The 17,422-nt window shown below is 39.7% G+C and overlaps 2 protein-coding genes across 3 annotated transcripts; one reads left to right on the forward strand and one right to left on the reverse strand.

The window, feature by feature from the left end:
* The first annotated feature begins 203 nt into the window (after positions 1–203).
* dgt1 (dim gamma-tubulin 1) lies at positions 204–13,201 on the forward strand. 2 transcript variants are annotated; one of them, XM_069507966.1, is made up of 11 exons: positions 204–346; positions 1,489–1,673; positions 3,197–3,393; positions 4,744–4,857; positions 6,270–6,370; positions 8,361–8,529; positions 9,075–9,238; positions 11,198–11,343; positions 11,498–11,635; positions 11,858–11,989; positions 12,455–13,201. In XM_069507966.1, the coding sequence occupies exons 2-11, from the start codon at positions 1,515–1,517 to the stop codon at positions 12,566–12,568; spliced, it is 1,434 nt and encodes a 477-aa protein (XP_069364067.1). In that variant the 5' UTR covers positions 204–346; positions 1,489–1,514; the 3' UTR covers positions 12,569–13,201. The 2 variants fall into 2 exon arrangements, with proteins under 2 accessions (XP_069364067.1, XP_034838540.1); XM_034982649.2 differs by lacking the exon at positions 204–346 and adding an exon at positions 725–956.
* Positions 13,202–14,021: 820 nt separating this feature from the next.
* Positions 14,022–16,970, reverse strand: LOC117994685 (E3 SUMO-protein ligase ZBED1-like). The gene is made up of 3 exons (XM_034982642.2): positions 16,345–16,970; positions 15,804–16,006; positions 14,022–15,676 (listed from the first exon to the last, which is right to left on the reverse strand). The coding sequence occupies exons 1-3, from the start codon at positions 16,536–16,538 to the stop codon at positions 14,139–14,141; spliced, it is 1,935 nt and encodes a 644-aa protein (XP_034838533.1). The 5' UTR covers positions 16,539–16,970; the 3' UTR covers positions 14,022–14,138.
* Positions 16,971–17,422: the final 452 nt, after the last annotated feature.

Below are 17,422 nucleotides of genomic sequence, written 5' to 3' on the forward strand. Positions count from 1 at the left end.
TGCCCACGGAAGAGCACGACAGAGAGCTGCGCTCCGTCTATGTGCGTGAGTGGGAAAGGGACGGCGCTATGACAGCGAGAAACGGATACGAACCACGTTAACATTTGAGTAATTTACAATTTGTTGAATAACATATCGAATTCACAACACCTAAACTATTTACAAACTGAAAACTAAAATAAAAATTAGGTTTTTCACTATCATCAGTTTTATGAAATGTTATGTATAAAATTTCGTCACTTTTTGTATAGCTTCGTAGACACGGTCAAACGGCCGCCATTGTAGATTTTTGGTGATTTCACAGTGAGGACTCCGGTGACAGAATGAAGATCTGCAATAAATCCAGGTACATTTCACTTCATTACTACGTTTTATTTTGTTAATTAGATGTTGCGCTTCAGTTTGATAATATTTTCAAGTGTTTTAACTAACTTTTCATGCTAGAAAATCGACTTTAATTATACCGACCTAAAGACTCTGTCACACGGTGCAAATGGCCGACCCACCACTGTTTACAATACACCTTATTATTTATTTCTTAGAAAATTGTCTTATGATGAATTAAACTTTAACTCACTACTCATAAATGCGTATTTTTTTTTATATTCTCATTGTTATGATCATAATTACAGATCACTTTATTCAAAGTAATTAGTAAATAAACAAGAAATGATTTGACAATTTGCTAATGAATTTTCGCGCGCCTCATTATTTTTTGCGTAGTTAGCGATAGGTATTTAATTTGCGTACGTGGATTTCCATTTTCCACCTCGTCGCGAAATAAAAGTGATCGCTTTCTCAAAAAATACACTCGGTTACCTACAATAATAATTAAATTGATTCTTAGCAATTAAAATTGCATAGATTATTGAATGAAAAGGCAAGTGAAGTGATGTTTCCAATTCAAAAAGATAATTCTGAACATCTGCAAACACATAATATTAGAATATCCGAACGTAAGTAAAATAATTTAAGTAGGTGCTGTAAATTATTTAGGTTTTATTTTTCAAAAATAATATTAATAAGTAGTTATTTCGAATATTTTGGTCTCAGAACTCAGGTGTGCCAACGTAAGGGCTCAAAATGTTACTAGGGATTTAGTAGGGACCATAAATTATCGATTTTTAGGGTTCCGTACCTCAAAAGGAAAAGGAACCCTTATAGGATCACTTTGTTGTCTGTCTGTCCGTCGTGTCTGTCAAGAAAACCTATAGGGTACTTCCCGTTTACCTAGAATCATGAAATTTGGTAGATAGGTAGATTTTATAGCACAAGCAAAGGAATAAATTCGAAAACCGTGAATTTGTGGTTACATCACAAAAAAATAATTAAAATGTGTTCACAAAAGTTTCGTGAATTCGCGAAACAGCGCCATACCCCTTCCAGGTTAGCCCGCTTCCATCTTAAACTGCATCGTCACTTACCACCAGGTGAGATTGCAGTCAAGGGCTAACTTGTATCTGAAAAAGCTTTTATTTTTGTTTCCAGTTAACTCCTCACCAGAAGACGTAGACATGTCACAGCCACGCAAGGTCCTCCATCTCCCGAAGATCAGGATGCTCAGCCACGGAGCCAGGTCTTCTTCCATCCGCGTCACCAATGTGGTGAAGCCCACCAAGCAGCCAGACCCTGAGCTGGCGAAGAAACAGGAGGAGGAACGGCTTAGAGCACAGGTATTTCTGCTTTATGGTCGTACTAGCTGATGCCCGCGACTTCGTACGCGTGGATTTAGGTTTTTAAAAATCCCGTGGGAACTCTTTGAATTTCCGGGATAAAAAGTAGCCTATGTGTTAATCCAGGGTATAATCTATCTCCATTCCAAATTTCATCCAAATCTGTCCAGTAGTTTTTGCGTGATTGAGTAACAAACATCCGAATATCCCACGGATTTTGGGATAAAAAGTAGCCTATGTCACTCTCCAGGCCTTTAACAATACCCATGCAAAAATTCGCGTCGATCCGTTGCTTCGTTGCGACGTGATTGAAGGACAAACCAACAAACAAACACACTTTTGCATTTATAATATGGGTTCCTCATTGCTGAGGGTCGTGACCCCTTTCCATTAATTCTATAATGGCAGGAGTTCTCTTGGGATAATAATGTGGTGGGTTCCCAGCTGTGGCGTGCAGGTCATAGAGGCATACATGCACTGCGTACCCCAGTTGTAATAGCTCAGCATATTTTTCATGATGACCTGCCAGTAAACTGGGTTCTACCTAACCCTACCTTACCTACCCTGCCCTACCCTGCCCTACCCTGCCTACCCTGGCTTAAATGTATGTGGACGCCACTGGTTCCCAGATCCTTCAGCGTACAACTCACTATAAGGCTGAGATCTATAGAGCGCACTTTGACTTTGCTCAGACTTAGATTGAGTTAAAACGAGACAGATTTATGTGAGAGATATAGCTCTGTCTCGTTTTAACCCTGTCTTTAAGTCTAAGCTAAGTCAGAGTCCGCTCTATAGATCTCGCCCTGTGAGAACGAGAATTCGACTCTTAGGTTTTACAGTTGCTATCAGATTTTAGTGATAATAACCGGGACTGACGGCTCTGAGGTACGGAGGAAACGAAAAGCCTAAATTCGGACCTCTAAAGTCTGTCACCCATCCAGTTACCGACTTGGGTCAACGTTGCTTAACAATCCCACCACACGCCGCACTGGCACACGTCCTTCCCACGTGAGTCCCAAGACGTTGGGGTCCCAAGGTGCTGAAATGACGACCTCACATCGGAAGACGCAGCGTAGGAAGACCCCCCACTAGGTGGACGGACGACATCAGACGAGTCGCAGGGAGCCGCTGGATGGCGGCGGCGCAAGACCGTGGCGTGGGAAAGTCCCTACAAGAGACCTATGTCCAGCAGTGGACGTCTATCGGTTGATGATGTGTTTAGTCCGACTTTAAAGAAGATTGAGTGCACTATGACCTCATAGTAATGACTAGTTTATGCTCGCGACTTCGTCCGCGTGGACTACACAAATTTCAAACCCTATTTCCCCCCTCAGGGGTTGAATTTTCAAAAATCCTTTCGTAGCGGATGCCTACGTCATAATAGCTATCTGCATGCCAAATTTCAGCCCGATCCGTCCAGTAGTTTGAGCTGTGCGTTGATAGATCAGTCAGTCAGTCACCTTCTCCTTTTAAATACTTAGATTGTGAATATGGGTGTGGGTAACCATAATTTTTTTTTTCAGTTACAAAAAGAAATCGTCTCTCGCTCACGCATATGCGCACACAAGGGTTACGAATGCGTGCTGCCAGTGGTAACCGACAGGCTGTACTGCGCAAGGCATATACTGAATGACGTCACGGCGCCGTATAAGCAATGCGAGCATCTGACGTCATCCGGCGCGAGGTGCAACGAGCCTGCTCCTTCTGATAAAGATCCCGGGTAAGAGACCGATAAAAGTGGGTGCTTTTTGTTTCACATCCATATAAAGATGGAAAATGTGGGTGCTTTTCCTTTGACACCCATGTAAAGATGAAGAAAGTGGGTGCTTTTCCTTTGACACCCATGTGTGAGGTAACAAGAGTGTGTGAAGGAGATAAAGCTACTGGAATGAATGGGTTAAGAAACTATACAAGGGGTATGAATGCGCGGTAACAGACAGGTTGTACTGCACAAGGCACATACTGAATGACGTCACGGTACCGTGCAAGCAATGCGAGCATCTGACGTCATCCGGCGCGAGGTGCAAGGAGCCTGCTCCTTCTGACAAAGATCCTGGGTAAGAGACCGATAAAAGTGGGTGCTTTTTGTTTCACATCCATGTAAAGATGGAAAAAGTGGGTGCTTTTTGTTTCACATCCATGTACAGATGGAAAAAGTGGGTGCTTTTTGTTTCACATCCATGTAAAGATGGAAAAAGTGGGTGGGATCCCGGCCCTGCCTTTGGTTTCTACACAGCATCGTATCGTAAACTAGCTTATGCTCGCGACTTCGTCCGCGTGGACTACACAAATTTCAAACACCTATTTCACCCCCTTAGGGGTTGAATTTTCAAAAATCCTTTCTTAGCGATGCCTACGTCATAATAGCTATCTGCATGCCAAATTTCAGCCCGATCCGACCCGTAGTTTGAGCTGTGCGTTGATAGATCAGTCAGTCAGTCAGTCACCTTTTCCTTTTATATATTTAGACTAGCTTATGCTCGCGACTTCGTCCGCGTGGACTACAAAATTTCAAAACCCTATTTCACCCCCTTAGGAGTTGAATTTTCAAAAATCCTTTCTTAGCGGATGCCTACGTCATAATAGCTATCTGCATGCCAAATTTCAGCCCGATCCGTCAAGTAGTTTGAGCTGTGCGTTGATAGATCAGTCAGTCAGTCAGTCAGTCAGTCAGTCAGTCAGTCAGTCATTCAGTCAGTCAGTCACCTTTTCCTTTTATATATATAATGTTATTTTATTCTTGAGTGGATTCGGGGAATGAAACCAAGACTTAATTGCGTTTCTATACAACTACAGAAACAACATTTAAAGCCTTTATTTACGGTTTTAACAATTAATCTTTCTAATTATAAACACAAAAATATCCGTTTACTTCAAAACACCGACAAAACTTCCGATTCAATTGTGTCTGTCTGTAGTGACATTTGACAAGCTAAGTCCACAGACTTCAGGATATGTCTTTTATGCACCAAAGACAAAGTAATAAATTAAAGAAAAGCACTGAATAGGTGTCCATGGGTAAAGTGGTTTTCTTTACATATATATAGATAATAATTGTTTATGGTTTCAGGTTATGTTTCGAGCATGCGCGCGCGGCGTTACACTCGCGACAACGCAGCGCCGCCCCCCCACCGCCCGTCACCACCACCGAAACACTTTTGAACCAGTTGCAACATTATGTACGGTAAGCAGTTCTAGGTTGTGTGTTGTTTCGGATTAACAGAGCCTCAATAGCTCAACCGGTATAGGAGTGGACTGAAAACCAAAAGGTCGACGGTTCAAACCCCGCCCGTTGCACTATTGTCGTACCTACTCCTAGCACAAGCCTGACGCTTAATTGGAGAGGAAAGGGGAATATTAGTCATTTAATATGGCTAATATTCTTTTTTTTTTTTTTTTTTTTAAATAAAAAAAAAAAAACTATGCTGCATAGGCAGTGGCGTGCACAGGGTAGGCATTAGTTAGGTAGGAACCAGCTGGGCGATTGTCTAAAACCTGCATCAATCATTATTACAATCTCAATTGTTCTGATTGGCTGAATTTGTGCTATTCTTGTTGCAACAATGCATTGTGGCCAATAGTGAGCGAGCATTAGCCAATCAGAGATGATAGCGATCGTGACATTGTAGCTGTCAAACAACCGCGGTAGGGCCACTGTTTACTGGCAGGTCATAATGTAAAATTTGCATTGAGCTATTACAACTGGGGTAAGCAGTGCATTTATGCCTCTAAGACCTGCACGCTGTTGTGCATAGGCCCTACTGGCCGCTACAGCGTCACCGGGTAGGTTGGCCAGCGCGAAGCTCCGCCTGAGGGTGAGCCCGAAGAAGAAATAATTTGAGAGAGAAATAATTTAACAACTAAATCAGCCGGGTATTCTTTTTATTATCACCACTTTACAAAACTACTTTAACTTATTAGAACTATCACAAGGCTGTTAAGCGACTCATTCCCAAGCTTTTTAGGGTTCCGTACCTCAACTGGAAAAACGGAACCCTTATAGGATCACTTTGTTGTCTGTCTGTCTGTCTGTCTGTCTGTCTGTGTCTGTCTGTCTGTCCGTCTGTCTGTCAAGAAACCTACAGGGTACTTCCCGTTGACCTAGAATCATGAAATTTGGCAGGTAGGTAGATCTTATAGCTGACATTTGGGAAAAATCTGAAAACCGTGCATTTAGGGTTAGATCACACACAAAAAAATTAAATTGTGGTCATGAACTAATAATTAGTATTTTCAACTTTCGAAGTGAGTGACTATATCAAGTGGGGTATCATATGAAAGGTCTTCACCTGTGCATCCAAGAATACGACTGTAGTACGGAACCCTCATTGCGCGAGCTTGACTTGGCCGGTTTTTATCATTTAAATAATCCTTTACATTGTAATAGGATCGAACCCCCGACCTCCGATTAGAAGGCGGACGTCCTAACCACTAGGCTATTTTATTTTATTTTTTATTTATTGACACTTTATTGCACACAACACAAAGTAAACATTGAAAAAACACAATACAGGATCTTACACACACACACACAGCTAGGCTAGGAGGCTATCACAGCTGACTACTAATATGTACTGGCATGTCTTGTTTTCACAGCCCAGAACGCACTCGAACCACGTCTTGCGCATCTTCAGTGTCAGTTGTAAGTGACCCCGCCGACCAAGAGCAAGTCGCCACCCACGCGGTCGACCCCTTCAGTGAGTATTTCACACCCATGCCAAAACTGTTTGACACCCATCTCTAAGAGGTCCATCACTACACCCTATCCGTGGAAAGAAGAAGCGACGGGGATATTGATTGATTTATTTATTTTATTTTATTATAAAGGCTTACAAAACAGGTTTCAGCTATAAATGGACCAAATAAAAATAAAAAACAATAGATTAAGATCTAAGCGGTAACCCTTAATATGTGTACACAACAATGCTTAAATAAACATATGCACTAACTAACTGATATGATACAATTTATAAAAACACAGAAAAAAGAAATACAAGAAAATTAACTATGAAAAATATACTTAAAGTGGAGAAGATGCAAAATTTTGATAAATATGTTTTTTAAATGTGTTCAAATTATTATTAAAAATATGCTCAGTATATATTGATGTCATAATATACTGAGCAGCATATTTGACATCGTTATCAAGGTAAGTTGACGACCTCCCTGAGCTCCCTGGAGCTTCCCACTGCGCCAGGGAGCTCTCCCTCTGTTACGTAATCACATACACGTGATAGAGACAAAATCCCAATGGGCACTAAAGGCTTTTTATCCCGGAAAATCAAAGAGTTCCCACGGGGTTTCAAAAACCTAAATCCACGCGGACATCATCTAGTACGTTTTTTTTTTTCATTGAAGACTGGTTTAGGTATAAGTGTTTTAAATAATTATGCACTAATTATTTATTCATGTAAGACCAGCCATACACGGACTGCTCGAGCGGTCAGCCAGTGATCAAACGTACACGGACCGCTCGAGCAGTCAGAGTCAACAGCTTGAAGCTGCAAGCAATTTCAATGCGGGAGGGAAGCGTGCGCGACGTGGAATGAGGAGCGCGGGCGGAGGTAACTGCGCGAGAGCAGTCAGTGTATGCCTGGCGACTGCTTGACCGCCCAACCGCCCCAAGCAGTTGCAACTGCTTGAGCGGTTCGCGTAGAAGTCTGTAACTCAATACGTAGTCGCAGCTTGAAGCAGTCCATCCTGACTGCTTCAAGCTGTCCGTGTATGGCTGGTCTAATTGTAACTGTTTGTTCCATAAAAATAAATAAATTAAAATAACAACAATCTCAAATTCCCCGTGACACAAATGTCAAAAGGTTGAAGTATCCTAGAACGCACTTGCGAAGACGACGAAAACACGTAAAATTATAATCTATAATATTGTATAATTTGACTGAGTAATTTGTAATTATACTGTTTGACATTATATACGAGTATAATTAAGTGACTAAAGTTTTCGATTTCTATTATAAATGTATAATTATGTTAATATTAAATTCAAGCTAAATATTTGCACACTGTCGGTGACAGTCGATTGTGTAAGGGACTGTTGTGTTATTGTTAACTTGTTATGCCCACAATTTTGCAAATAAAACATTTATTTATATTTTATTTTATTTATTTATTTATATTTAAGGCATTATATTATAGACACATCAGGTGACCCGCCTGCTCATTTGCTAGCTATTTTTATTTAAAAAACCGGCCAAGTGCGAGTCAGGCTCGCGCAATGAGGGTTCATTTTGCAGGATAATTCAAAAACTATGATACATAAAAATAAATAAAAATCTGTTTTAGAATGCACAGGTGAAGACCTTTCATATGATACCCCACTTGATATAGTTATCTTACTTAGAATATTGAAAATACTAATTATTAGCTTATCACCACAATTTAATTTTTTGTGTGGTGTCACCACAAATTCACGGTTTTCAGATTTTTCCCCAAATGTCAGCTATAAGATCTACCTACCTGCCAAATTTCATGATTCTAGGTCAACGGGAAGTACCCTGTATGTTTCTTGACAGACAGACAGACAGACAAAGTGATCCTATAAGGGTTTCGTTTTTCCTTTTGAGGTACGGAACCCTAAAAACATTATTTTTGTAGTGTAGTAGCAGACGAATGGTATCTCCTAGTTTTGCATAAATGACTGTGACTTTGATTTTGACTTTGACTATTTTACAGAGGAAATCGACGCGACGTCAGTCAACACGACGGTGTCAGCGTCAATAATGGAATGCGCGAGCGCAAGCGACAGCGAATCTGACAGTGTCACTTTGGGCTCTACTAGCGACTGTCGCTGGCACGACCACGACGACACGGAGGACGCGCCGTGCGAGTCGCAGCCTTTATGGTAAGCCTTATTTTCGGTATAATCATCATCATCATCATCATCAGCCTGTGGATGTCCACTGTTGGACATAGCTGCCTCCCCTTGTACGCGAGCGATGTGCAGGGCTCGACCGTTCTTAAGGGAGATCTCCCACCGAGCGGTTGGTTGTGCTCGGTAGCGCCAGCTGGGCCGACGGTTGTGTCTTGAAACTTCTATGTATATTCCAGATTGCAGAAAACTCCGTTAGTGCGAGTACTGTTGGCGGTACATTTGTTCGGGACTACGTCATGAAATGTTATCGATTGAATAGCGCCATCTAGTTGCAATTGTGGCAACCGCCAAAATATAAAAGGAAAAGCTGACTGGCTGACTGATCATTCAAATTTACTGGACGAATTGGGCTGAAATTCGGCATGCAGATAGCTATTATGAAGTAGACATCCGCTAAGAAAGGATTTTTGAAAATTCAACCCCTAATGGCGTAAAATAGGGGTTTGAAATTTGTGTAGTCCATGCAGATGAAGTCGCGAGTATAAGCTAGTCTTGATATAAGACTATGATTTCAGGCGCGCAGGCGTATATACAGCTGAAGAAGCTGTAAGCGAGGCGAAAAACGTACTAAAATCTTTGCAATCCGCGTACATACGACAGATGGGCAGGCTACGAGTTTTACTGCAGACTGCCCGGCTACAGTACGTGAGAACACTGCGGACTGAGAAAGAACAGTATTGTGAGTATATTTCCACTACACTACAGTCCGCGTGCGATAGATGGGCAGCCTGCCCAACTACAGTATGTGTGATCAGTGATCACTATAGACAGAAAAAAACAGTATTATGAATATATCACACTACAGTCCGCATGCATACAATAGACGGACAGACTGCCACGTTACGTGAGATCGCTGCGGACTCAGAAATAATAGTATTGTAAGTAATATTCCCATTAGAGACACTACAGTCCGCGTGCGAAACATGGGCAGCCTGCCCGTCTACAGTACGTGAGGTCGCTGCGGAATGAGAAAGAATAATATTGTGAGTATATTTCACTAGAGATACTACAGTCCATGTACAACAGATTGGGTAGAGGCAGACTACCCAATTGCAGTGCGTGAGATCACAACGGACTGTGAAAGAACAATATTGTGAGTATATTCCACTAGAGAAACTACAATCCGTGCGCAACAGATGGGCAGACTGCCCCTCTACAGTACGTGAGATCGCTACGGACTGAGAAGGAACAATATTCGTGGGAATATACGCACTATATTGCACAGGCGACACCAGTGTTTCTAGTGGTAGAGACACTACTGTCCGCGTGCATACGACAGGTGGGCAGTCTGCCCGACTGTAGTGTGTGAGATCGCTGCAGACTGACAAAGAACAGTATTGTGAGTATATTTCCACTGAAGACACTAGGTCCGCGTGCAAAACCACATTCTAGCAAATAAAAACTATTTCTATTTCTATTTTAAACCATTAATAATAAACTTAAAATTACGCATACTAATATACACGGACTTAGTAATAAACTGAAGAACATGTTAAGTAACCTAACTTATGAAGCTACTGAAAAGCTAATTCGTAATACATACATATAATAAGAATATACACACTCATTCACACTCACACATACATACACACACAAACACACACACAAACACACACTCATACACAAACCCATACACCGAAACACGCGCGCGCTCATACACACTCTAAAGTAAGAATAATAATTTTTGTCATTGCATATCTGGGAAGAGACTGACCCCCATGACACGGGTTAACCTAGTTTGGGGGTCGAGGGTAATTTTAAGCCAAGTAGTAAAGTTGTAACTAATTAGTTAGTTAGTATGATAATGATTTTGTACTATTTAAAGTTTAAATACCTAGTATAAACTGTTAAAAATTCCCCTACCTACTGACCTACTAAGAAATTAATTCTAGATACGTATTTAAAATTTAAATATTATAAACCTATTACTTAAGAAAGTCTTTTGTCGTGATAATATGTCGGAAAAATACTCTTATACTTGTACCAACGCTTTGGAACAATAAATGATTTATTATTATTATTATTATTATTATTATTTCAAAAAAAAAGATGTATTATTTTGTGCAATTTTAAATTAAGTATATTTTATTACTGTCATTTTGGCATACAATAAAGAATTTTCATTCATTCATGAATATACATGGCATAATATTATGTATTCACTTTTCTTTTTATCTATTCGCGAACCATCTATTCTATTCGCGAAAAAAATTGCGCTCACTGCGCTCTTATTTATATTTTTACTAGCTTATGCCCCGCGACTTCGTCCGCTTGGACTACATAAATTTTAAACCCCTATTTTACACCCCTAGGGTTGATATTTAACTATGAGATTTTAATATATGAGCTTAATAAAATAAATCAATGTTAAAAAAATATTAACTACAAAACTTCTTTATAGACACTTCAAAACGGACAGACTTTCATACAAACTTCAAACCCCCATTTTACCCCTTAAGGGGTTGAATTTAAAAAAATCCTTTCTTAGCGGATGCCTACGTCATAATAGCTATCTGCATGCCGAATTTCAGCGCGATCCGTCCAGTAGTTTGAGCTGTGCGTTGATAGATCAGTCAGTCAGTCAGTCAGTCAGTCAGTCACCTTTTCCTTTTATATAATATCGATAATGTTTTTCCAGGCAGTATAAACTCGCAGGCTCGCAGCGGGCCGCTGACGGTGCGCGAGCGCAGACAGCTGCGCAAGTTGCGCGCGTACGCGGGGTACCATCGCAAGCACGGCGTGGACGCTGTGCTGGCGAGGAAGTTGCATCAGAAGCGGGCCAAGGTACAGTACTAACCACTTATGAGTTACGCCATTGTAACGGGAAGTACCCTAAAGGTTTTCTTGACAGACACGACGGACAGACGGACAGATAACAAAGTGATTCTATAAGGATTCCTTTTGAGGTGCGGAACCCTAAAAAATGATATTTTTGCAGATCAACGACATATCCAACCGACAACACATCCCCTCCCAAGGACGTTGCACGTTTGTGGAGGGGGGAGTGAGGTGTCCGGCACACACTGTACCCGCCACCAAGCATTGTATGAAGCACATATTGCAGGACAGGCACCAGGTTAGTACGAGGTCTGCTGCCGCACGATTAGTTCGTTAGTCAACCTTTCGGTGTTTCGTTGTCGGGGCGTGAAAATCAGTAGAAACCTTGAAACATCGCGTTAAACTTAAAAAATAAAAATGATTTTGTTTCGAAATCAACGCGACTAACTGACTGACTGATCTATCAATGCGCTTATAGATCAGTGCATTAGCTAGATAAAAATAAACATTTTTCCTACAGGTACTATTCGCGGCCTGCGGAGACCTGAGAGGTAGCGTGGCTTGCAGGGAACCCGTGGCAAAGTTGCCCCTACCATCCGCCACGTGCAGGTACCACACCGGCCCGCCCGCATATACCACCTTCACCTTAAAGGTAATTAAAGTTAACCTAAAAATCTATATATACAGGGTGTAACCAGAACGCTGGCAAAAACAAAGACAGGTGATAGAACTGATGATCAGTGATGTGATACCACAAAAAAAAACGCGGAAAAAATTATAATCCTATATTTTGTAAAATTTTACGATATAATGCAAATGAAACATCGGACTCACGCTATCAATGAATGTTCCGTAAGTAGGTCACTCGGAGTCAATGCCGTGTCGTAGGTGGGGCATTGACCCGAGTAAATCACTAAATACCTATACAAGACTAAGGCAAATGGTTATTGGTATTGGATTGTGCTTAACTAATATAAGGAATTTTTAGTAAAGGACAAACAAGGCCATCAATTTGTTTTGTGAAAAATTGCCTAAATTTAAACTCAAATCACTTGATTCCTCAGTAGGATAATTATTATTTTTGTAAATAATCTAACTTTTTTATCATCTTTTACAGAAAGAGGACACTGGCAGCGACTCTGAGTCTCCTTCAAGCTCGGATATGTCTCACACCGAGGCGCAGTCGCCTGAGGCAGAGATGGACTCTCTTGCCGAGCCGCCCGATCAGTGACATACGGACCATGGCTTGTACGAACACTTGTGGTACATGCAGTGACAAAGTGGTACATGCTGTGACAATGTGGTACATGCTGTGACAAAGTGGTACATGCAGTGACAAAGTGGTACATGCAGTGACAAATTGGTACATACAATGACAAAGTGGTATATGCAGTGACACAGTGGTACATACAATGACAAACATGACGTATACACTATTGTCACATATCGTAATTCATACACTACACTCAAAGTAATACAAACATTATATTCAATGTGATATATACATTATACAGATATGTCTGACACCGAGGCCCAGTCGCCTAAGGCAGAGATGGATTATATTGCTTTGCCGCCCGATCAGTGGCATAGGGACTATGTGGTACATGCAGTGACAAAGTGGTACATGCAACGATAAAGTGACATATACACTATTATAACATATCGTAATTCATACATTACATTCAACATAATACATACACTATAATCAACGTGATACATACATTATACAGATATGTCTCACACTGAGGCGCAGTCGCCTAAGGCAGAGATGGACTCTCTTGACCTGATCAGTGACATGGCGTGTACGAACACTTGTGGAACATGTAGTGACAGAGTGGAGTGACAAAGTGAACTACAACATAATGACATACACATTTATGTTACATGCAGATTGCAGTGACAAAGTGGTACATGTACACACATACTAAAAGATGACGGATTTTCGTCCTCTGCGGGCAAAGTCTTGCACTTGTATAATATGTATTTGACAAAAAATAGTTTTGAATAAAGCTTATTAGAGTATTGTCTATGACTCCAAATGGTCTGTAAAATTACTTCAACTAAATATTAAATAAAGCTTTTACCACCGGATATGTTTTTTAATTGATTAACTTCGTATACCTCCATTCATATTAGCTAATAAGTAGTAATAATTATTGTAGGCAATTATACAACTTGACCCAAAAACTAATGATTCTGTAGTAAGCTTATGTCCCATGCGTAGGTCGCGGGTTCCATTCCCGGCAGGGACAATTTTGGAATTTATACATTCTAAATTGTCTCTGGTCTGGTGCGGTGGAGGCTTCTGCCGTGGCCACAAAATAAATAATAGTACACCCGTGGCTACTTACCACCAAGCGATTTAGCGTTCCGTTACGATGCCGCGTAGAAACCGAGCAGGAGTAAGTTTCAATGAAACTTCCATAGCCCGCTTTCATAATATTAGACTACATCACTTACCACCACGTGAGATCGCAGTATTCATGGCAAAGGGGTTTGAAAATTTTATAGTATAGAGCCTGATGGCCTACCTATAGTACGCAACAGATTGAGATAGGGATTTTCCGATACCACCTAAGTATCGATACTTACTCATTTCGATAATACTCAAATCTTTTTTCGATACTATACAAATAAGTACTCCTCAAGTATCGATACTTACTGATATCGATACTTTTTGGAACTTTTATTTTATTATTTTGAGGGTGCTATCAATGAACGTTGAAGGATAATAATTTAAAGAAAATTGAGACGAAAAAAACGATTTATTTATTATAAATGTTTATTAGGCTTATTATAATTTAAACAAAAAACTCTTCAGCATTAAGATTGCCCAAAAACAGTAACTGTTCAAGGTATTTAGAAGACAATCTGTTTCTTGTTTGTGTCATTGTTGCACCGGCTTTGGAAAAAAGGCACTCGCTAGGAACTGATGTTGCAACAACAATTAAATATTGCTGTGCATACTTGTACAGACAAGGAAACACCAACTTCATGTCATCCCATTCTGCAAATGGGTTGCTTTTAAGAGAAACTACTGGATTTGATAAATAAAGAGAAACTTCATCTCCCTGATGAGATTTTTTTTTCTTCTTGTGCCCATGTGCTAACTCTTTATGATGTTTCCAAAAATCGTATTCAGGTGGTGCAGTAGATGAGACATCATCTTCTGACTCACTTGGGCTACTTAGTTGTCCGACAACCATGGTTCTAAGTTTTTGAATAGCTCTTCCGCATGCAGAGGGGTCTTGGAAATGCAGATTTTTAAACCTTGGGTCTAGAATTGTTGCAATGGCTGCATGATCGTTTAATTCAATCATCCCATACCTCCTTTTCAGCTCTCTCAATAAAACATCCTTACATTCTTTAACGATAGCGGAGTTTGGAGTGATACTATTCAGTTCTGTAGTTAAGCAATTAAGCATTGGTATAATTTTGGAGATTGTTACATACTTTTGGCCCGATGATTCTCTTGTTACATATTCAAAAGGCTTTAATACAGTTGTAAGCTCATTCAAGGTTTCCATTTCCACTGCACTTGGCAAATTTGGAGCCACTACACTCTCAATTACAATTTCTGATATTACTATTCTTAACTTTAGAAATCGCTCTAACATAAAAAAAGTTGAGTTCCACCTAGTTCTTACATCTGCAATAAGTTTTAAAACTGATCCTGCCGAAACATTATTACGCATTTGGATTTTTCGTAGCTTATCCGACTGCACAACACTATTTTTTATCCAATTAACAATTTCTCGTACTTTTATAACAGCTGATTTAACACTGGGCAACTTTAGTGCCTCTTCAACTACAAGGTTAATAGTATGGGCAAAACACGGTAAATGTTTTTTTTCGCCTAAAGACATTCGTATGGCAGCCAACATTGAACTGGCATTATCTGATACAGCAGCACGAATTTTGGTAAGTGGAATATTCCATTTTTTCAAAATATCCAGCAGGTTTTCCGATATGTATTCAGCTGTATGTCGCTCTCTTAATGCACGAGTTGCAAGATAATACATACACATTTGACCATTTTCTACAAAATGTATGGTGACGCCCATGAATCCTACTTCATTCATTGTCTCTGTCCATATGTCCAGCGTTAAACAGAAATTGTCTATCTTGGATAATTTGGACTTACAAATAGTTATACAAGCTTCGTACTTTTCGGTAGTCATTTTCTTTAAATACTTTGCGCCAGGAACTTTAAAAGTAGGCTCCAGTTCTTTTACAAGTCGTAAAAAGCCTTCACCTTCAACTATATTAAATGGACGCATATCTTGACAGATAAAAAATATCAATGCTTGAACAATTCTGTTATACTTCGTACCACCAGCTAAAAATAAAACTCAATTTTAATACATGTAATATTAAATTAAATATTTATATATTTTTCTTTAACACTAATTCTATATGTATTAATATTATTTTGCTAATATTTAATTAAATATCTATTTATTTACCTTTATTAGATGAAATTCGTTCAAACGCATTCTTTATTGAATTGCTCAGACATAGCTCCCTTGCAGTCTCCGAGTCCATACTTGTTAATGTGGTTACACTAGAGCAATCATCACGATCTTCTGAAATTTTCGATGTTGATGCTTGGGGTTGATCATCTTCCATTAAATGCCTTGAGTTGGCCAACACTATTGTATTTTTTGAACTGAAACATAATAACAAAAATTAACACTTGATAGATCGATAATCTTCAAAGTATCGATAATACCAACTCCAACACTACCGCCATTTAACAACACTATTACACTAACAAAAACAAACACATAACCTTAAATTGTTTAAATCGTATTTATACAAAGGAAATATCTCATCACCGGTCATCAATTATTATTCATATATTATTAATATATAGACAAGACAATCACAGTACCACTGCTGCAAAACTATTTTTTATACAAATAAAATAGGTAGGAGTAGGTAGGATTTTTTATTTAACATCTTAGGAAAGCAATCGCAAAAAAAAAGAAAAGTTTAGAATCCTACCTTTCGTTGGACTTATTATTTTCTTTTTTCTGTAATTTGCCTTTGTCCACAGAAATTCCATGAGTTTTAGAATGCTTGAATAAATTCGACGTATTCCCACAATACTTCACAGACTTAAAACACTGTTTACATTTTGCAATTGTTTCGTTTGTTTTGGTAAAATGTGTCCATATTATAGATTTTGGTGGTGCCATGATAACATTGGAATAAACCGATGAATTTGATGATTACAATTAATAAAATTACTTGTAAACAATCACTTAACACTTTCACAATGGCGGAATGGCGAGATGATTTGCGAGCGGGTGCGGGTGTTTTCTTCTCTCGCTTTCGGCTCGGGCGGGCTCGGCTGAAGTCGGACGAATTCGGCTAGCCCAGCGCGAGACAACGCGTCACTCACGCCGCCACGCGACGAATACCGGTAACTCGGTAACCTGATTAGCTGACTGTTTTTGCCTCGTTTTTGCTCTCTTAGTTCTGTATGATGCGTTTGCTGATTCGATTCGATACCAAGTATTTTTGTTTCGATACCGATTATGTATCGCAAAATTGATTCGATACAATAAATACTTGGTATCGAATCAAAAGTATCGAGTACCTACTAGTATTTATTAGTATCGGAATATCCCTAGATTGAGATGGCAATCGGGGTATGAGGCGAGGGGACGCCCCGTACACCTGTACCGGATTAGCGCGGGATCCCCACCCCGATTGCCACCTCGCCCTGTCGCCTACTATAGTTATTAGTTAGTCCCTTATGGTCGAGACTCTACCACATTGGAGCATAATTTTTTATCGATGATAAGTTGTTATAAGTCCCGCTAAATTGCTAATGCGCGTGGCCGCATATTACATTTGGTATATTTTTATACCAAATATATTATACCAATTATATTTTTATACCAAATATATTATACCAATTATATTTTTATACCAAATTTTTGGCCGCGTCGTATATTTTTATTTCGTCTGACGTCATTTCGATATTAATGAGACATGGTTCCAGCGCAATAGCAATTTGCGGTACTTATATCACATAATCTTATCTTCAGGGAACAGAGTAAATAAAACAAATCTC

This window comes from Maniola hyperantus, chromosome 27 (assembly GCF_902806685.2).
Source record: "Maniola hyperantus chromosome 27, iAphHyp1.2, whole genome shotgun sequence".
In the NCBI taxonomy this organism is placed as follows: Eukaryota; Metazoa; Arthropoda; class Insecta; order Lepidoptera; family Nymphalidae; genus Maniola; species Maniola hyperantus.